The sequence below is a fragment of the Gavia stellata genome, chromosome Z (assembly GCF_030936135.1).
Source record: "Gavia stellata isolate bGavSte3 chromosome Z, bGavSte3.hap2, whole genome shotgun sequence".
Classification (NCBI taxonomy): domain Eukaryota; kingdom Metazoa; phylum Chordata; class Aves; order Gaviiformes; family Gaviidae; genus Gavia; species Gavia stellata.
This window is the reverse complement of record NC_082637.1, coordinates 5,019,635-5,041,951: the sequence shown is the minus strand read 5'-3', so window position 1 is coordinate 5,041,951 and position 22,317 is coordinate 5,019,635. Positions and strand designations below refer to the sequence as shown.

At 39.7% G+C, this 22,317-nt stretch overlaps 1 protein-coding gene across 1 annotated transcript in view; it reads right to left on the bottom strand.

Annotated features, from left to right (window-relative positions):
• EPG5 (ectopic P-granules 5 autophagy tethering factor) overlaps positions 1-22,317 on the bottom strand; it is a 60,202-nt gene that overhangs the window by 16,921 nt on the left and 20,964 nt on the right. The window contains exons 15-33 of the mRNA XM_059833396.1: positions 21,125-21,244; positions 19,300-19,559; positions 17,497-17,637; positions 16,623-16,767; positions 15,604-15,801; positions 14,951-15,061; positions 14,063-14,182; positions 12,264-12,430; positions 11,834-12,061; positions 9,831-9,954; positions 8,767-8,908; positions 7,511-7,682; positions 6,347-6,509; positions 5,620-5,762; positions 3,845-4,001; positions 2,787-2,981; positions 1,850-2,063; positions 895-1,055; positions 568-775 (exon numbers count right to left, since the gene is read on the bottom strand). Of these exons, the coding sequence (XP_059689379.1) occupies positions 568-775; positions 895-1,055; positions 1,850-2,063; positions 2,787-2,981; positions 3,845-4,001; positions 5,620-5,762; positions 6,347-6,509; positions 7,511-7,682; positions 8,767-8,908; positions 9,831-9,954; positions 11,834-12,061; positions 12,264-12,430; positions 14,063-14,182; positions 14,951-15,061; positions 15,604-15,801; positions 16,623-16,767; positions 17,497-17,637; positions 19,300-19,559; positions 21,125-21,244 (3,169 nt within the window). The remainder of the gene's footprint in view (positions 1-567; positions 776-894; positions 1,056-1,849; positions 2,064-2,786; positions 2,982-3,844; positions 4,002-5,619; positions 5,763-6,346; positions 6,510-7,510; positions 7,683-8,766; positions 8,909-9,830; positions 9,955-11,833; positions 12,062-12,263; positions 12,431-14,062; positions 14,183-14,950; positions 15,062-15,603; positions 15,802-16,622; positions 16,768-17,496; positions 17,638-19,299; positions 19,560-21,124; positions 21,245-22,317) is intronic.

Here is a 22,317-nt window from a genome sequence, read left to right as displayed (position 1 = left end):
CAACATAAAATCAGTTCTTCCTGGTCAAATAAAAATTAAAATACAATATGCTTATTAGTAACTCTGGTTAACAATATGATTGTTTTAACAACAATCATAAGCATTTTGCATTGCTTAGATGTTTTATTACTATCACTTTAACACATCTGAGATTGCGGGGGTAATGATGATTCACACTTTAATGCTGCATATACTAAAAGGTGTTTTGGCAATTTTCTCCAAATCAGTCACACACATCATGATGAAATTCAGTAGTCCCTCGTTCCCAAACCTCTGCTCAGCGCAAAAGATCATATTTTTCTTTGAAAAAAGTATGATCTCTTCATAAAATAGTTTTAAAGCAAGCTCAAACATAAACAAGCTTCCTCCAACAAGCACAAAGATAAAGCATAAAGTTCCACATGGCCGCTAAGTAGCATCAACATATCCCGTCTGTATTTTAACGTTCTCATCACTGTACAAATGCAGAGAAAGAAGATTTTACTGTATATTTAAACGGTCTTTAACAGAGGAAATTAGAGAAACTGAGTGCCTATTCTTAACTAATTTGCTTTTAAGACACATTACCTGCTAGAATTCTGTTACTGCCAACAGGCTCTTGGGCTAAATTGGCAACTTCGGTGTCAATAAGTCGTTTAGTAAGATACTCTAGAAATTTATTCACTTCAGCCACATAAGGACTCCATTTTGAAAATAGGCCAAAAGTCCTGAAGTCCACTGAAGCCAGTCGGAGTTTGCAGAAAGATGTGGAAAGCCATTCTATTGTCTCTCTAACCTATAAAAAGAAGGAAACTATTAATCAGCTACAGAAAGACTGCACAGCAGTGTTATTTATCACTGGTGGGCATCTGTTTCAGCTGAAAAACATAATAAATCAACCAAAGAGGCACCCACCTGTTCTACAGAGAGGAGAATTTTTGCAGCATCCCGCAATACAGGACTTTCAGTAGAATCACTTTTCTTGAAGCTTCCCTGCTCACTCACTGGTGAGCCACATCCCAAAGCTTTAAGTGATGCCTTCCAACAGTCAGGGCTTAGAAGCTGCTCTGAAGAGCCTTAAGAGAAAGAGAAGGGAACGCATTTGTGAAAATCTGGAGAAGGATATTAGTCCCTTTCTCAATATGAGTCAGAAAAGGTTGAAATTAGAGCTTCCTACTACATAAAAAAAATTAGGTAAGGCATGAGTTTAAAAGCCCCAAGTTTAAGGGTGAGAGATATCTCTAATTCCCAAACATAAGTAATTTCACATTCCCTTTTGGCATCTACACGCTCTCTTCTTAAGAGAGTTTCCCAGTCCCTTGACACATCCCTGGCTACAAACACATACCAAGAGACAGTTGCTGCCTCAGCATATACGGTTTGACAGAAAGGAAGTACTTTTGTTCTCATTTTAGAGACACAGCAGATTACAGGTAGCATCTAATGTCAACCAGGACATTTTCAGCAGATTTCAGCATCAGTCCCAGGTCTCCATAATTCCAGTTCTCAGTTTGACATTGAAAGGTGCTCAAGAACAAGGACACTGCATTACAGACTGTGGCATAATTATAATAAGTGCCTCCATTAATAGAAACCTCTCCTCCATCCTTCTCCTGTAATATGGGCTGAAAATCTGCTGTCACTGATGAGTGTACTTTGATCTACAGAAGAGTGTTTCTTTCTAGTAGAGCTAAAATATGTCTAATAAAAATATATCACATAGCATGCACATAAAAGTGGATATAGAAACTTAAGAAAGTTTGAACCATTCCATATTTGTTGCTATTTAACTCTATTGCATGCAGTTCATATTTTTAAGCCAGAAGAGTTGTATATGAAAGGCTTAGTATGCATCAATTCAGATACTCACTTTGCACGAACAATCTTAGGAAATCACTATAGTGATCAGGGAACTGATACTGGAGAAGGTTAGTCCAATGCTTGCAGAAGATACTAAATGGCATTAAAATATCTTCTTCAGGTTCAAGGCCACATGCATTAACAGCCAAGTGAATAGACTCCAGAAGCTTGGTACGTTCAGATAGAGGTGGCTTAGCAACGCTTAACCATTGCATAAGGTCAAACTAGAACAGAGGACAGGAAGCATTTGTAATTAGAAGCTTTAACAGCTGCAACACCTTTAGGAGAAGGGAGAAATTGTCAGGGGGGAAAAAAAAAATCCTCAAGTTTTTTTATATAGCTATAGGTAACTAATGAAGAGAATCAGAGCATTATCAAAGTCTAAGTATAATACTAATTTCTTCACTGACCATACAGGTAGGCAGTATCACGCAAGCCCTAAAACAACAGATGTGTAAACTACTTGTTCTTACCTAACTCTGTATGTTTTAAAGATAGGCAGGAAGGACATGGGTGCCAAACAGAGATGCAAGATTCAGGCACTGTTCGAAATTTTTTGTTTGTTTTTAAGATACGTGGGATTCACTGGCTATTCTGATGAATGTCTCTGCAGAGATACCAAGCAGAAGAAGCCACCGAGAGCCTGCTTTAATTTCAAGAGTAAGAGTGCACTGAAGAATAAGCCCTAGGAAGCACATACTGATACTATCTGGGCTAGGAAAGGGTAGTTTAAGCTTCCTATTTGCTTTTGCCTCCAGCCCCTCTTCAGACTAAATATAACAAACACCATTCAGGATGAGCAACATAGATTTACAGAACCTATCAATGCTATTTTAAAGTACTAGATTTGCACCTCTTTCTTCCTTAGCCTAAAGTCGCAGTCTTTAGTGAAAGAACATTCATATAAGCAACCCACAAACCAGACGCAGTATTCACAAGTACTTTACCTTTGTCAGCAACATGAAGACAACATCACTGTTATCCTCACTCAGAAAGGCCACAACTTTTTCATATAAAGTCACAAACTCATTGGGAGAGGCAACAGGAGTGAAGTAGGGCGAAAGGAGAGTACAGAGCCTTCGATTCTGCAGGATTGTCTGGAGGAGACGTTTGCACTCTGACTTAGTCCCACTGATGAACACCTGAGGGAAATTGGGAATGGGGAGAAAAAAGGAGTAGTATGAATCTATTAGGAAAAAAAAACCTCTTAGAGCTTTTTGTTGAGACAAGCACAATTTTTGGTCCTTTTAAAAAAGTTTTCTCAAAAATGACAGACCATATGAGATCAACTTCAACTAAATACTGCTGTTCCACAAAATCTGGTGTAAAATAAACGTGTTTCCCTAGCACACTTAAGAACAGCACTTGTGATCTCACACACACTGCATAAAAATATGTAGAAATCCAATTTTTCTGATGGGTTAATGGAAGAAAACGCATTCAGACTTCAGCAGCCCTGCCTGACATTAGGAAAAGTTTAAACAGAACTATGCCCATGGAGCATATGCCCACTATGCCCACCTCAGCTGTTAGAGGCGCTGAGGACTGCTGCCCATGGAAAAAAACTGCATTTATGAGACAAAAATAAATGCCTGGACCCAAAGCAGAGGCTGTAGAAGAGCAGTGTCTAAACACAGAGGTTGACAAGATATATGTCAGCTAGAAAACGATCGATAACAGTGAAATATATGTCAGAACACTCTTTTACACACTGGAAGTACCCAAACTTTAGCTACCTCCCCAAAAATCCAGCCTACCTTAGCATTTAACTAACACAGTGAGCATTTATGAGCACTAAGCAGGCATCTCGGAGCAACAGTTTTTATTTTGCTTATATGCAACCTTAAACTCTCCTAAAGACTGTGTATATTATACAATTAGTTGAAAGGAAAATGGAATAGAAGCTTAGAAGTTAGTTTTCAGGCTTCTAAATGTTTTAGACCCCCGATATCAGCAGGCCATTGGGGTAAGCATTAGGCATCCAAATATCAGAGAACAAACTCACTTGGCCTAGAATCTCGATGCAGGATGTGAAGAACTGCCTTGTGGGAGGATTACGTTGAGTTTCATCACACACATATTCCACTAACGTAAAAAACAAACTAATTCCGACTTTCTTAATCGCAGGCATAGGCTGCACCTTGTAGATATTTATTAAGGCCCTGGGGAAAAAAAAGGGCAGATTATGTATGGGAAATCATCTGTGACAATGAAGAAAGGTTTCTTGCCAATATATAGCCTTGAGATGGATATTTCTGGCTTACATGATAATCAAGGATGGTATCATGGAGTCACAGCATGGCTGAGGTTGGGAGGGACCTCTGGAAGACATCTGGACCAACCCCCTGCTCAGGCAGGGCCACCTACAGCTACTTTCCCAGGACTGTGTCCAGGCAGCTTTTGAGTATGTCCAAGGATGGAGACTCCAAAACCTCTCTGGACAGCCTGTGTCACCCTCACAGTAAAAAAAGTGTTTCCTGATATTCAGAGGGAACCTCCTGTGTCTCAGTTTATGTCCACTGCCTCTTGTCCTGTCACTGGGCATCCCTGAAAAGAGCCTGCCTGCATGTTCTTTGCACCCTCCCTTCGAGGTATTTCTATACATCAATGAGAACCTCCTGAGCCTTCTCATATCCAGGCTGAACAGTCCCTGGTTTAGCTCACATAATTTTGCTGCCTGAAATGGGTACCTCCAAACATTAGAAAGTCTCCACAATCAGAGTCAGAAAGTGATTGTTAAAAAGATTTTTCACAGCATAGTTCGAATAGATAACTTCTCCCTCAAACCATGTGTTCATCACGTTCTTAGGCCATCTCAACTACATTTGTACTGCAAGAAAATTTACCTCATTTTACTTAACAGGCTCAGCAATAGAAGAATTAAAACAGAATCAATCTTTTCTTGCGTATTGCCAAGTAAATGTTTTACTGAGCTCAAACCCCCACCTTCACTGAGTCTCAATTAAAAAAAAGAAAATGCAATTCCACAGATGTAAATCCCAAGAACTAGCTCATCCACAGAATTTTTCAGATTAATGATCAAGAATGAACATTTAGAAATCATCACCAAATATTTTCACTTGGACAGCGAGTACACTCTGTAGGAAACCAACTACACTAAAAGAATCCCAGCAGAAATCTAGCAGATTGAGAAGAGTGGTGTTGCAAAACTGGACCTCTGGGATGAACTCTACAAGGCCTTCAAGGGGAAGAGGGCCTTGCACTAACCCATTTATTCACACCCCCCCAAAAAAAGTAATATTATTCAGTCCTCTTCCACTACACGATTTTATTTCACGTATTGAAGAGCTACTTCAAGTCATAACTCTGTAGTAAAAAACTATGTCCTGCACTATTAAAGGGAAAAACCTACAGAGAGAGATATTAAAAAACCATATAGCTCAGCCTATGGCTGAAACAGCTGTGGTACAAGTTTGCCATTTCCTGAAGTTTAACATAGCACCCCTGTCATCACTCAGCATGCTTTTGCAGGGTTAGAAGGGCTATTCTAATACACAGTACAATAAATTGAAGCAGAAAACAATACTGTGTGCCCCGTGGAGGCTGAATGACCAGCAGTTAGCTCTTCTGATAATACACAGAGTTATTCCTTTAGAGGTCTGTGTCACAAACATACAGGTCTCAGGATTCCAGTACTGTTGTTAACCCAAGCTGATAAGCATTATGAAAAACACACAAACAGGTTCCACGTTTTAACTCTAATATACAGAAAAAGAAATATAAAACATCACTACCTAAAACAGTGTCTGAACAACCTACGTTATAAAATTTTCCACATGTACTGCTGCTTCCACAACACCCAGAGAAGGTGGCTTCGTAGCTTCTGCCTGCAGTTGTCTCACTTCTTTACGCAAAGCATGAAGCTGCTGGCTCACTGCTTCATTTTTATGTTTCCCTTCAAACTAAATGACAAAGAGACACATATTCATTTCAGAATAATACCTTTTGCTAAAATTATTCGAGGTCGCACCTATTTGTAAAAATGAAGCAGAGCCCAGTAAGAGAACTCTGAATATAGATGCTTTTCCCCTGAGAGTTTTGATCAGATTTAGTACATCGTGCCCAAGCACACATCCTTGGTCATGTTCCTATTTAATTATCACACACTACTATAATTCATATCTTTTATGTAAGACTTATAATCCACAGGGACTGAAACTTAGAGGGGATCAACAAATTCATATACCAAGCAACATGGGAATACTACTACAAATATTTTCATGCTTCTATTCCTATCAGCATATTCCCACATTGGGAAGCAGTTTAGAATGGACGCTATGAACAAACAAATTTTATGCATCAACTTATTCTTCAGCTGTTGATCTGCATCTCCTTTTGAGCATTACTTATTAGGTATTTCAGGTAACTATTCTGTGCGTATGGATTTGTTTGGTCAGCTGCTACCATTCTTGTAACCATTCAGTCATTTCACTTTCATTATCTATGTCCAACAGCCCCAAAACAGAAGTGATGCCATGCCTCTAACCTGGATTGTTAGAAGAGCTGCTCCCTGGCAGCCTTTATTTGAAGTTCCCCGGCACTCCAAATGGAGGGTGATCTGCTCTTCCCGATTGACATAGAGCTTAGGTAGCGTGTCCAGTATTTCACTATTGAGAGCAACATGCTGAGATTCCCAGAGAGCTGCAGTTCTGAAAAGCATTTATTAATAAAGTTACAAAATCTTTACTGAAAACAGTAATGCTAAGAATTTAAATTGAAGTCTCATCTCTTGCTTATAATGTGCTGTACAAAGACTCGTGACACTTTCCTAGAAAACATAAAAGGTTATTAAATGAAATTGAGTTAAAACTTCAAAGTAATAGCACTTCAAAGTAATAAAGAAATAGGTTCATAAGAACAAAACTACTCAATTCTGCATGATTTCTTTTTAATTATTCCATACGACAACCTGGAAGGAAATTAAATAAATCACCCTCTGTAGGAAATGCAATTTTCCACCAGACAAAAAAAAAAAAAAAGACTGACTGTGGGATGATTCAGTCAAAAAAAAAGCCCACCTAAAATTGCTGCTGGAATTGTTTAGACATATCCTCTCTTGGGGATATGTGAGTTTTGGGAAGGTTTTTTGTTTGGGTTTGGTGTTTTGGTTTTTTTTTAAAGAATAATATTGATATTAAATGACTACATTGGGCAAGAACAGCTGTAGATTCATCAGCTGTGTTTGAAAATACTTCAGCTGGATTCTCTTAGTAGGAATATTAAAACCAGAAAATCTCTTCTCTTTCACACACAAAGCTAATAGTCCCAGAAATCAGATTTCTCTCTTGTAGCTGCAGTGTGAAGCACTGGAACCCCCTACATTAGTGCAAAAGGGTTGACTAACTAATTGTCAACAAATCTTGGCTAAAGGGAAGCTTTATTTTAAGAAGTATGCCAAATGAGAAAAGAAACTGGATGTCAGCTGATGTAATCTCAGTAGTTAGATAAGATTTGTGTAGCCTTATCTTAAAGGAGTGGAATAATACCATGATAGCCAAGAAAAAAAAAAAGAGAAAAAAACCTGGGACAAGAAGCAGAAGTCAAGTACTGACAGTCTTCTGACAACATCACAAACGAGGCTGCTGTAAAGGGCACCTGACAACACTGCTAGACATGCTAGTGAGGCAGAAGGAAAACAGCTATGTCTTACTTGGCATGTCGCTGCAAGACGTTAAGGTTCATGCGCATGAGCTGAATTGCTTCTTTCTGACTTACTAGACTAGCAGAGGAAATAACTGGCACAGGAGCTTTCATCGTCTGGAGTGGAAGAAGGGGCTTGGGAGTATCAAACTTCTTCAAATTATTCATTATCCTCTCCTTGGCTAGAAAAGAAAGCAGAAAGAAGTTTTATCAATAAGAAAAGTTTACAGAAACAGAACAAAAACATTTTTTTTGCTTGAAATATTTTTAGCAGCAGACAAGTATTTCTCAGGATTCCTCCCTTTAAAAAAAAAAAAAAATCACTTAACTAGTCCTCCTATTTTTGTTGACAAAGTTTATTTCACACAGCTAATTTTCATGACCAGCTCCACCACACAACATTAAGATCCAAGGCCCCACTGCTTTCCTTGTTTCCTCCCTCCCACTCCTACCTTCCACCCTTCCAATTTTCCTCTTATCACCCCATTTATTCTGCTCATCTGACAAAGGCTCCCAGACCCAGCCTACTAAGCCAAATTAATCTTCTTTTCCCTACAATTCACCCTCATCTCTAGTCTTGTCAGCTCCAATTCCTCCCCAAAGCACCGCCTCTCTCCAGGTCAGCTCTCTTCTCCTGCTGATTCCCATTCAGTTCCTTTGCCCAAACAGTGCCAATTCACCAATGAAACTATTCCAGTTTCCTTCTATTCCCTCGCTCTGCTTTTTTTAATCAGACCCCAAAAAATCCAATCTCACCATAACCTTAGTATACCTACCATGACTACTGTCCCCTTTTGTGCTATAACAACCCTTTCACCATGCCAAAATTCCAGGGAAACAGCAAGGAAAGGCATTGGGAACAACAACAAAAAAAACCCAGAGACAATCTTTCTGTTTTCAGTTACAGTGGGTTTTGCCTTTGCTTGCAGCTCTCTCTGTCTAAACTTCGGGAAAATTCAGCCTGTCTGGAGTATGCTCTGTGCAGAGGACTCTTTGGGAAGCTCACCCATGAAGCCCTAGGCACAATATGACCTGCTGTTCTGCGATGCAGCAAACTTTAAACCAAAAACACCGATATTAGCCTCTCATGTGGGCATCTTAGTGAGAACACCATGAAAACTTCATGCAAAATACTGTACCCATAGAAAACAAACTGTATTAATACCTTTATTCACAGACTTCATTATGTTCCTAAAGCAACCAGGGCTTCAACACACTAGTAATTCTTTCTGGCTCAGTTTCATTAACAATATTATTATCTCTTACCTGATAAAGGGTTGGTGAAATCTGTTTGCCCTGCAGAAACACAGGTGGAATTTGATTCAAGCTGAACTGGCAGCCAAAGGTTTAGAGCTTCCTGAAACTCATGGTGTATGAGTTCAACATTGACATACTCCATCCACAAATCCTGAAGTGCAAAAGAATTAAATTACCACTCCCATTTTGGTCAGTACCATATACTGTGCATCCATCCCAGTAGCTGAGGAACTAAAATAAGTACATAAAACTAGACCCTGCAGTTTTAAATCATAGGAAAATTATTACTAGGGGGGAAAAAAAAAAAAAATCTATACTGAAGAAAAAAGCTGCAGAATTTTTATCACATATACAGATAAGCCACCGAAAAGCATTTGTGACACTTAGAGAAGAAATCTGACAAGCACACACAGCATAATTCCTAACAAATAAGAGAGAAAGGGTACAGATTAGCAAAACTCTGTTCCTGGAAAAGGAGCAGAGAGGGAACCAAGATAGTCTAAAACATCATGGCATGATTAACTGTAATCAGGCTAAAGCAGGCTGCATTTCCAGTAGCCACATACACTGGAGAAATAACAACAAAGCTGGCATAAGGAAATGCCCTTCCAAAAATCTTCCCTCTCACAGGTTTTTTAATTATACTAACTCTTTAGGCTTACTGGACAGAATAATATACACTTCCCAGTCACTAACTTATATTTGAACCTGACACCAGACTACCAACATGAACAGATTTCAGATTCCAGTCTTTTGTCATTTAAAGCTCCAACTTCAATAATTCTCTCAAATTATCTTAGAACACAAAAAGAATTACAGAACAGTACAGAATAAGGACTGTGTTCTCATAAAGATATGCAAAAAATCTACTCATGAGTCCTCGCTCAAATATAAAGGAAGACAGTTGGGGATAGCACAGAATTTTTAGGAAAAGTTAGAGCTGTAAAGCTACCATACACGCTGTACGCGTATTAAAGACCAGTGACACCAAGTCTCTCACTACTTTAGAGGATCCACTTTAACAAGTGAAGTGAATTTTGGATCCCAGATCACCGATGTCACTGGCACTTCACCTGTTGATTCTGCATGACTTTAGCAAGTCTATGTGCATCATATTGCTTCGGTAAAGAAGGAATATAGGTATCTCCTTTCTGGAAACTCTCTTCTTCCAACCACAAAACAAAAACATTACAAAGCCTGAGAAGAAAAACAAAAAAAAAGGAAAAAATAAATCAACGTGAACTTTAATTGTCTGCATAGCATGTATTACACAGCAGTCTCATTCTGGGGTTTAGAGTTAAGGCAACAAACCATGCTACAAGGTGACACGGCTTAAAACATAGATGTTTCTGACGCTTTGTGACTAGTGTACTAAGTGTCAGTTCAAAGACCAGCAATGGAAAGAAGCTATTTGGAAAAATATGAAGGGCAATAACCAAAAGTAACAGGACAAATTTTGAAAAGGAAAACATTTATGCAAATTAGCAAACATGACCCAGGACTGGAAGTGTCTCTTACACCAGAGAATCATATGGACAACCCCATGCAAAAGACCAATGAAGAAAAAAAACAGTATGCCTGAGCAAATTTGGATTCTCCCCCCATGACTTCTCTAGAGTGTCTGTTCTAAAAGCTCACACCTGCGTTACATCTTTTAATTTCTTGTCAGGCTCAAATTCATGGCTAGTTTATTCCCATTTCCTCCTCTGCTAACACTGTACTTCAACATAAATATACTTCTTTCTTCAACTGACATCACCGTACTGAGGGGTACCCTTTTTATAATCATATCATCCAAGCTTTCCCAATAAAATACAAGGGAGAACTAGAATACCATCCAATCTTTGCACTGTGGTATTAAGTACCACTAACAAACTCCTGTTTCCTGTATCAGTGTCATTGGTGAAAAAAAATGGAAGCAGTCTAGTTCTACGAGTCAGCCCTTACGAACTCTACGAACAGTTCCCTTCCTGTCTAGGTGGTCATTAAACTTCCTGAGCATAAGATTTACTTGGCTGTAGAGCAGACTGGTTATATGTTGGAATGGGGAACTCCTTTGAAATCAAAGACTGACAAAATGATTAATCAAGTTCCACCCAGTAAGCATCTCTGGATTATTTTTTCACATATGACCGAGAAGGATTTATGATCTCCCTTGTTTGTTTGTACAGTACCTGTTGATTGCTGGGGGGAAGCACTTAAAAGAAGCTCAGATCTTGTATGCCCCAACCCCCTGAACAAGGGACTCTCCTCAAATAATCCTTTCAATTATAGTTTTTGGGAAAATCCAGATACTGTGAGTCCGCAAATATTCCCTAAGGTAGGACTTTTAAAACCAAAAGTCTCTGTGCAACGGAACCATGGACTTCTGAAGAGCATAGATACAGTTTCATTGTGAATGAGATACGTGGCTCTTAGAAGTTACCATTCCTTCCAAAACATGAGTGTTCATCAGCTGAGTTGCAGTGAGTGACCATGCACATCTCCTTAGCCTATTCCAACACAAGGAGACAGTCTTGTGCTAACATTTTGGTGAAGGAGACATACCACTTTCCAGCTGGCACAGAACACACTTGTCGCGGCTCAATTTTAGCATGATAACTGGGTAAACTGTACTAATTAAATCATGTGTTGAAATATCCAGTAAATTCCCTGAAGAAATAATCTTATTCAGACTTAAGTTTGGGCCCTAGGCTGTGACAAACAGAGGTATACACACAGAGTAGCACTTTACATTTATAGCTAGTGATACACATGCCAGTAGCAGATATGTCTAAACAACAAATATTTTACCAGTATGGGGATGCCATTAATTAAAAAGCAAAGCTCTCCCCTAAGGACAACTCTATCAGCAATGGTTTATTTTTAGTAGTAAAATCAGCTGCCTCTCAAACAAAACAAGTTGTACCAACAGAGGAGCAGATTTCACCACCACCTATAACAAGTGCCTGCAGTACATCTAGGTCAGCCAAGGGTCACATACATCCCTTCATGTCTCCCACAGCTAAGACTGTGCTCTAGTAGTTGCTCAGGTGGTTGCATTGACTAAGATTGAACTGGGCAGGCTTTTTTTTACCTGACAAGTTCCTTATGCAGTTCTGGTGAAGTCAGGTAATTTGATGAGCAGCTCGCCTTCTCTGGTGATCCGTCACTGCCCTCTGAGGGACTCTTCACTCTCAGTGCTTTACTGGCAGCATGGTGGAAGTCTGCTACCTCTATTAAGCGCTGCTTCATTTCATTCAGTAAGTTAATATGAGCTGCACTCTGGAAAAAACGTCTTCCAATACAGCCATCTACAGGTAATCTAAAAACAAACAAAAAAGCACAACAAAGTCTTGTTGCAAGTGTCTAATCAGCATCTCTGCAAATAAATTGACTCCTTAAAGAAGTTGCTGGTACCCACCGCTTTCAGCTACAGCCTTAGCATGAGGCACTTATTGATCTCCCTTGCAGTGCAGACTTATTAGTGCTTGCTATTCTGCTACAGCTCTTAGGATCAGACTCACCCATATTGCGGTCCTGGTCGGTGAAGGTAAAGGAGGAAGAATTTCTGCCAGATTAGCGGCATGAGAGGGTGATCAGCAGGGGTAGCAAGGGCCTGGTGAGCCCAGCGGTAAATCATGAGCCTCTGAAGGGAAGGTACAATGGGCAGCTTCAGCTGGGTCTGCGCTTTCTGCAAGAAGAACATTTTCAGACAAGGGGTCTGCTGCGGTTCCCGGTAACAGGCTGTCACAACTTAACCCAACAGATTAACACAGCACGAAAACTCAGCAATTTATGAAGGAGAAAACTTTGGAAACATTCACACATCTGCTACAGGTCTTAGAGGAAGAGCTGCCCAGCTCACAGTTGTGTTGGACAGCTGTTAAAGAGCAGTGCTACACCTCTGATGCTTACAAAAAAAAAAAATAGCATGAATGGAAAGGCTACTGTGATGCAAGGCCAACATATGGGCCATTGATGTTAATTACATTCAACTACTGTTCTTCCTCACAGAGGTAGATGTTCCTGTTTTAGGCTTCCATAAGACCAGTGTTGATACAGAACAGAGCAGCAGCAGCGAAGCACACAGCACGTTCCAACCAGTAAAAATAAGAGTCTTAAGCCACGTGAGAACACAGAATCCTACAGCCTACTACCACTTTTCACTTTTTCCAGACGACATTCCATACAGCCCTATTGAAAATCTAAAAGGTAAAACTAATGTAAAGAAAGAATACAGAAGGAAAAAGTTATTTTTGTTCTGCTTTTGCAAAAAGAAAGGCAATGCAACATATGAGTAGAAGCACTCCATATTAGCAACATAGAACACTACTCCATGGACCCACTAAATCATTAAAAAGTCATACATCAAGCTCACATGGACTGTGCCTGAAGCAGGGGAACGGGAAGCTTTTCTGAGTTCTCAGGTCTCAGCACAGACACTGGCACTACCTCATCCCCCACACTGGACCTCAAGAACCCTCAGCAACCTTTTCCACACACTCCCCACATAGCATCTCACTGTTTTCCAGTTAAATTAAGACATGCAAGCCAAGGGACATATGTCCTCCAGACTAGTCTCCAAGGATGCAAGACATGTACTAGTCTGGACATAGCCCAGGCAAACCTATTTACATAGAGCTTCTAGACTACCTTCTCCATTAAAACACACTGAAACAGCTGAGATGAAGGATGGGCCAAAAGCTACGCTTCAAGACTGGACAGCTTTGGTTTCCATTTGCTTCATTCCAGAATTTCTAACTGAATTTGGGCAAAGAACCTGGAAAATGCTGCAACATGGCTTAAAGCACACCTGACAAAGTGCCTTGTTAAGGGAGAGGCCTAAACAGTTCTGAAAGTCTTGGAAAATAATTCAGCAAATACAGAGAAAAGTAAAGCCCAAAGTCCTGCAAAATGCAGATCATCTGAGAAATGCTCTTTGAAATACAGACATGTCTTCCCACCTGTAAAATAAGAGTACCTGCACTCCCCATCTCAGTGGTATAGAATAAATCCACTAAAGGTCATGAGGCATTGAGATGACCCAGAAAATCATGAAAGAGCACTAATTAGTGACTGAAGTTTTCTGTAAATAATGGTATATTAAATATACCAGACATTTCTATGGTAGTTTTTAAATATTCAACTCAAAATGTAAAAGAAAAGTTCCCCAAGGTATATTTTCTCCTGGAAAGCCAGATAAAGCATTAGTTATGCTTTTACACTGGTAAGAAAAAGCACGTAAGATTAAAACTAAACAATACAAGAGAACACTTTTCTCCAGTAGCTCTGTCTAATAAAAGCAGATGAACAGTTCTCTCACCTTCAAAGCTTGATCAGGAGTTAAAGCATTAATAACCAACTCCCCCTCCACAACTCTGCGGAGCTGTGAATCTTCTTCAAATATTGATTCCATATTTAACACCATCCATGAAAACCAGACCTGCACAACACAGTAATAACAGAAACATTGATAACAAAATGGCAGGGGCAGGATGGGGAAACTTACTGTTTTTCTTAAGAGGAATATGTCTTTGCCAGATCCTCATTACAAAGTTGCTGAGATACGATACTGCTTTCGCAAGAAAACTGAAAACCAGTTTCCTCGTTATCTACATTCAAATATCCCCTTTGTATTCTGTACAATCTTGGGAAAGAAGGGTGAAACCAGAGACAACTGACAGAATTATCCAGAGAGTTCTGGAGGAAGCAACCTGCTCAAACAAGATCTCCTCTCTCCCGCTTGCACTACACATCTCCAGTTGGGGTACTGCAGGTTTTTTTTCTTTTTGCTCAAATGAGGAACTTGCTTAAGCAGACAGAAAGCAACTGGTATTCAAAATACTTATCAGAAAAAGACTGATCTAATAGAAGAGTCAGGCTTTACGTATTTTCTCTCATTAAATATATCAAGAGCAATTGAAGATTAAAAGAAATCTTAACTAATAAATCCTATTACATGAATTCTTGGACACAGATCAGACGAACTTTCTCTGTGCAAAACATCTATGTTCTCTTTAGTGTAACAAACCCAAAGCATTCTCTTAGGCTGAATTAGGATTTTATCACAAAAAAATTCACAAACACAGGGATAGGAAGAAAGAGGGAACAAGAGAAAAATCTGCAAAAATATGCAAAAGCAGAAAAAACCCTAAACACCTGTATGTTGCTTATCCCAGGGTTGTTCATACAACACCATCATACCACTTACCTGAGAGGAACTGGCATTGCCCTCAACAAAGGAAGGTGTCACGTTGCCTGCCACGATCCAGCTAACAAGCGAAGACAGCAGACCTTTGTCACAATGATAGCCCAAAGCATTCTGCACAGAAACAGGAAAACATTTGGGGATTTTTTTTTTGTAAGCAGCCTAACAGATTATTTACAAGCTACAGGTATGTAACTGCCTTCAGCCAGGTTCCCTTCTGCCTCATGTTGCTACTTTCCAACCTTAGCTCAACCAGCTGCCACTGAAATGCCTACTCATAATTTATTTCTTTTTCGCTGAAAAGATTCTGTTACAGTGACAGTGTCTGTTTTTCAGGAGAGGATGCTCCATTTTTGTTCTGAATACACTATCAAACATTTGAAATGCAAAGACACATAGTAAAATACTCTGACAGAACTCATGAAAGCGACCTGCATTCCAAATAGGTTTTAATTCTTCTTACTATTCCAATATCAGATATTTCACTAATCTTGACCTACTCAGAAACAAATCAGATAACATAACCCCATTATCACTCATCATCATGACTGTTCTTGTTACATTTTGGGAAAATACATTCACATCAAAATTAGAACGAGTGACACATGAACTGACTATTTATTCAACAGACACACCATTATACCTCACCCATTTACCTTGTGTTGTTGGTAAAGCAGCTTTTGTACACAGTCTTCTTGACTGTACTGAAAAGCAGCTTTACATAAGTCATCCAGCAAGAAGAGTGTCGCTCGGTCCCTGTGCCACAGTTGCTGGCTGGTGAGGACCTGAACCCAGAACTCCAGCACTGCAGCCGGCCCCACTCCATTTGGCTGGTCACTTAGAAAAATGTGCGTCTGCCAAATTGAAGGGTAGAATTATTCAAGAGATTGCAGCTTCAGTTAAAGGGTAAGAATTTATTGAAGAACTGTTTAAATTGCAGCAGGCTGTGGGCCTATCCTTAAAATAAAAAAAATTTACGATGATGCTCTCTATGCCTATGTAAAGATAGCTTTGTCATCTCCAACCTCCAGAAGAGATTCTGCAGCCTGGAGAACTGAGCACCTTGTGCAGTCAGCAAAAACAGATGCAAAGGCCACCAGCAGAACCCCTGCAACCCGCAGGCTTAAGTGGCACCTATTTCTCAAGTGCAGCCTGCTGTTCCTGCAGAGTAGGTGTGTTTCCATCTAGCCCTTACCCCTCTCTAATGTTAGAGGGCCTTGGGTCTTGACCTCTCTGCACTTAGAAAAAACACTACTGTTCCCTAACACAGGAACATTTTTTTCATACCACAGCCATAAATTAATGGTCAAAAGTAAAGCTTTCAAACATCAATATATCTGCTGCATTCCTCAACTAACACAAGCGAGAAAGTAGTGCTGCGTATTACATTCCCTTTTTAGGCAGTTTTGACCTGGTGCTAGAAAACGCATTTTCCAACAAGTTTGGAAGGCACATATCATTGTTATGTTCAGTGTCACATGCGCTGCCAGATTTAGGCAAGTTTAAGCAAAAGTATTTCAGGAAACCAAACCCAGCTATTTGTGCTTGATGCAGGATACTCCACGGCTGCAGAACTGCCAGATTCAGTATCCTTTCTAACCTTAAGCACTAACTCAGTCAAAAAAGCCTACAAAAATACAAAAGGGCAGAGGGCATTTTTAAATAATCCTCTTACCTGTATCATACTACTGAGCAGCTTAACATTTTCTCCATAGTTCACTCCTGTCAAGTGCTGTGTTACTTTATGGGTAACCTGCTGGGTCACCCCTTGAGGGACTCCACTATCCAGATGAAGGAACAGCTGGATGTAAGATAAAAACCTAAGGATAACAACAAATTAAATTAATTCTAAAATTTCTCCTACTGCATAATATACAGAAAACCAGCTTCTAGAGCATTTAAAACCAGCTCAACAGAACTGTTGACACCCATATACAAGGACTTTGATTCGCAACCATGCTGCAGATTTAATTGCTCCATTTTAATCATATCATAGGCACAATATGAGCAGTTCATGACAGACTGTAATTCCAGGCAGCTCATCAGGACTGAATACAGTTCTTGAACCCCATCAGCACCCAAATCTAGAATTGTCTGAGAGAATGCCAGGTGGTCCAAGCCAAAAGCACCCCAGGGACCACTTTACTAACTTACCAGGAGAGACACTGAGGTCCAGCACTTGAGAACGCTCCCAGCTGCTCAACTTACCAGTAAGAACACAGTTAAATAGTATTGCCTGCTTGTCTTTCTCACTCATCTAAACACAATGGCTACTTGTTGATACAGCTGTTTGAAGACCACTTCTGTGGCACAGCAGCAGCATCAGTGACGACTGTACATGTGATGTCAGCAGGAGACACTTCTACAACTACTTCCTCAACCACAGTCAATGTCAAAAAGTAACTCTGCAAACGAGACCTACTTCCCCCTCATCTGCATCACATTCTCACTGGATGCAAAACCCAGAATGAAGCTTGATAAATTTAACAGTTAATCTTAACTTTCATTGTTCTTTATCAATAAATGTATTAGGAACATATAATGCTTACTGTTCATTCTTCAGGAGATAATACTGGCAAGAGTAAAATAGAGGTAAAATTTTATCCAGCACATGGACTACTGTTCTCAGATATCTAGACTGGATGAGTACACCCAGAAGAGGGATCCCTTCAGCACAGAACTTCTCAATGCTGTCAAAACAAAAAAATAAGGAAAAAACACATTGACTATCGGTAGAAAGGGAGACAGGGTGTTGATTTTTTGTTGTTGTTGTTGTTGTTAACTGAGATGTAAAGATATTCATATCTTTACACTTCATCTTTGAAATCCTAAACAGCTAAATCCACAGAGTTTTTCCTTTAGCTGCAGGAGTCATTCGATTGCTGACAGATTTGATAAGTTCTTCCTGCCTTTCTGAGAGTTTGTGTCCTGTTTTCCAAAAATCGGTGGAGAAGTGGGTCTTCAACCATAAAGTTTCAATCAGTTTAAAGCTCAAGGCTCCTGCCTAACCTAGCCAACCAGCCTCCCTCTCCAGGCAAAGGAAGAACCTAGAGGGAGTTTCATATTACCTACCTTTGACATCTCCTCAGGATGGATGAAGCTCTGGACATCTTTCTTCACTACCTACAGATGGAGCTCACAGGGTTTCCTTACAGTGGGTACTTAGATGGCTGCAGTCAGCTGAGATGAATCCTACTCTTACTGTCCAGAAAACTCACCACTGGCAATTTATTTGGTACACTGCTCTGCATCAAGTTTTGCTAACTGAGAAGGGTTGCACCTTCTTAGGAAAACATGTAAAACATTAATCCTATGTCTACTCTGAGGTCATGAAAATGAAATACTGTATTAAGTCACTAGCATACAGCACAGCACTCTGTTTCTTATGCTCATTAACATAACTGGCCTTGAACTTTCGCATGTGATAAATATCAGTGTTACTGTTTAGATAGGAGAAGGATGTTTGGGGAAAAAAAACACACACAAAAAACCCAATAAAACCACAGAAGTAAAGAGGTTCCTTGTTTTTCATTCCATGCTTAAAGTCACACAAAAATTTCCACTCTCAAACCAGAATACCTTCATATCAGTCTCAAATTACTCTGTGGCATATGTATATATGGCGTAACCTTAGCATCAAGCAATGGCTTGGGGAAGGAGAAGAAAGCCGAGACAATTTCTCTTTAAAGAGTAAAGCAAAATTGTATGCAGAAAACAAGTTAGTGAAAATTTTGAATAGAGTAAGAGATAATTAAAGAGATGACAGATTCAAGGAAACTAAACCTGGGAGAGACTGATTAACCTATCCGTGGCTCTGTACCTTAATCAACTAGTGCATTTGATTATGTCCAAAAACCTTATCTACAAGCCAGCTGAAAGCACTGGAAAAGACTGTTTTGGAACACAGTCAGGGCTAGGAGGTTCAGTATCAAGGTTATAAAGCTCTCTATTTATCATTACCAGCATGAGTGGTTTTTTTCTCCTCACTATTTTCTGAATGCTCTACTGCAGCCCTGCTAAAAAAAAAATCACCTGCAGAACAACCCTTTCAGTAAGTGTGGTTAAAAGTTATTCCTGTCCATAGCAATCATGCTAACGCCTCAGTTTCAATACTATTTCTAATTACTATTTTACCCTAACGTGCAGCAGGCAAAAAATAGTATTAGCAAAATATAGGAAATGGCACGTTGTTTGAAACTACAGTGCCTGAAAGACCGCTCAATCGCTTGTGCCAGAAGTCCTTTATTCTTTAAACACGCATAAAGATGTTCATAGCCCTCTGTTCATCGTTAGGTAGGTTGCTCAGTCACTGGGGCCATCTATTCAAGGCAAACATGAGAAAGCAGACCTACCTGTGACCTAGCGTGGTCATTGCCAGAGCCAGATAACAGCCGATAGGGATGCTTGCTTTAACAGCCTTCAGGAGGGGGTGAAGCGTGACCGACTCCGTCATGTCGGGCACACTGCCAGACACAGGGACTGCAGGCCAGCCATGCTGCATGCCACGGTCATTTCTGTGAAGCTTTAACCTCAAAATCAAACCCCATGCCCACTGATTGAAGGAAGTCTCTGGTGTTTCTCCGTAACGAACAATGCTGGCTAAATAGGAGACCTGGAACAGAGCAGCAGGAGGAGGAATGAGAGGAAGCACAGCCATACTACAGCATGTACGGCACTAGTCTAGGACTTGGGTCAGCTTGGATGAGTTTCCTCTTCTATGACAACATCATGACACGAGATCAGAGCAACAGTAGTTATTTTTCAAACACATCATGTAGCACTACCAATTACGTTTATCTGAAATCTCTGTTTCTATGGCCTTGATTTCCACCTGCCCTCTTCCTCCACCCATCCCTTTTGGTAAAGGCTATCAACCTATACTGTTTGGCTGAAGTTTTCCAAATTAGATATTGGTCTTCGATTAAATTTTGTTTTTACTATTAAAAAACCAAACAACCACACACCACCTTCAATAATGTTTAAGACTGCTAGTGGAAGGAAAACTAAAAATACGTATACGAAAAATAACATCTGCCAACAAAAAGCCTGGCAGCCTCTCCTTGGAAAGAAGTCTGTAATGTAGACAGGCAGAGTCTCTGTGCCATGTAAATGTGTCCATTATCATGAAGACCCTGTCTAGATCAGAGGGAATTATAAATCTTTGGCGAAAATATTGCACATGCTCTGATAGACCAGTCTAAATTGCAGAGCTGGGAGTCAATGCAGATATTTCGTCCTTTCTGAGTGGGGGTACAAGAACCTGAACATTATTTTCTCTTAAGTTCTAGTTACAAGCTCATGCAAGTCAGGGCAGATTCACCAATGCAAGTGGCAATCAAGGCAGAAATAGGCTTAAAAAGAGAACTCATCTAGCTGGCACAAGACAACAAACCGTAATTAAGCAGCGCAGAGATGCAAGTCAGAAAAGAGCAGAGACAAAAAGGAACATTCAAAGTGTGAGAAGAAAAGACTGGAGAAAAAAGCACACGGGAGGAGAAAGCACAGTACAAGAAATACTGAGAAGACAAAGCACAACACAATGCTAAAAGCTCTGAATAAATAAATAGAAGCATCTTGGATTAAATATCCAAAAAAGGGATTTTTAACCTTGATCTTTCTATCCTTCCATTCCCCTTCTGTAACTTGGAGCCATACCTTCCTCAGTCACCAGTGTGCTGTAAAAATCAATGTAATAAACGTTCGTAGGGTGTTCAGGTAACACAGCACTGATCACTACTGAAAAGTTCCTAAAACCTTGAGTTTTTAAATAAGGTAAGATTAAGAGCTGGAGACGCAGGAAGGATGTCTCTTATTTTCACCAGGAATAGTAAGTAGCCTTTCATTAAGTGAGTACTGGCCAACTCCGCAATGAGTAAAGGATGCTTTGCAAGAACAGTTTGCAACTATCCAACTACAGGCTGGATAATAATGCAAACCTAAAAGGGGGAAAAATTTAAAATTTCTATTTCTCATATAGACGTTCAACGTAAGTCTAACAGTATCTTCAAATAGGTCTGTGGTTGCAAAAACACCGAGAGTTGGTATATTATGATTTTCTAGTGGTATCAAGATATCATAGCTTTTAAAAAGAAAAGATGAAAACAAGGTCTTGGCCTGCAGTTTTTCCTACCTATCATTATCAATAAGCTATCCCCTGTAATTCTGAAGAAGGAATACCTGTTTTATGCTTTCAGAAAGCAGCCCAGCATATGGTTTCTGGGAGAGATATTTCTGATATGCTTCTAGGACCATCAATGCAACTTCAGAATGCACAGCTGGATCCAGATGAAGAGCATCCTGCTAAAAACAGAATCACATCACAAAATCTTGCCTCATTAAAAGGTCTCTACAACTGTATAATCTTAATTTGAACAGCCAGGAAGAGATTAAGGATAGTAATACTTAGGCAAAATCTTGGGCTGTAAGAAAAATTTTGGCCTAACGTTGAAAATAATGGGCTCATGCTGGGCAACACAAAGCTCAACAGCTAGATTATTTCCAGAAAAAAAAGTGACCATAATCACTTCTCATGTGCATTTTGTGGATTTATAGCCATTAATCCAAAGATCCATAGATGGAATCTTAAATTACATAGTACAGACACTGGAAACCTTGCCTTTAAAAACAAAACCAAAAAACATACCATGTTTTTTGTATCAAAACATAGTAAATCCTCTTATCAATTGTCACATTAAAGAACCATTTTTCCCTATCAAAGGGCACAGACATGACACTGTTATTGCACAGCAAAGACCTTGCTGTTAATTTTCCCTACCGTTCCTTTGTTTTCACGTGTCATCAAGAAACCGGGAGAAAAAGTAAGGTAATCTTCATATACAAGTATCAGCAAGCAAAGAGGAGAGTTCAGTATAATCAAATGCAGATTACAATACTAAAATGGATCACCGAACACAGGCAACAGGATTTTTTCCCCCAATTTGTTTCTCTCTGGAAAAAACATTCACCTTCGATCGGATCCTGAACTGATGGAGCTCCTGGAGTAAGTTATCCTAAGGAATATTTTCCAATCATTTAAATAATGCTCAGGGCTTTGAAATCTCTAATTTCAATCTTTAGTTTTCCTGCATTTTGAAAAACATACCTGAATACCAGCCTGCAAACTACAGTCACACCAGTCTCATACACTCTTCTTGGAGGATTCCTCTATTCCTGCAGCCACAGTTATCTTAATCAAGTGACTCACAAAAATTGTCCTGTCAGCTGTTTCCTCTTGTTTAGAGAGAGGAAACTCCTGCTTAAATATATCTCTTAATCACAGCTGCAGCACTACAAGAAAGCAACACAAGCAAATCCTCAAGCAGAATGCTGCAAAATTATTGTGAAGTTCCCATTCTATGCCATCATATGTA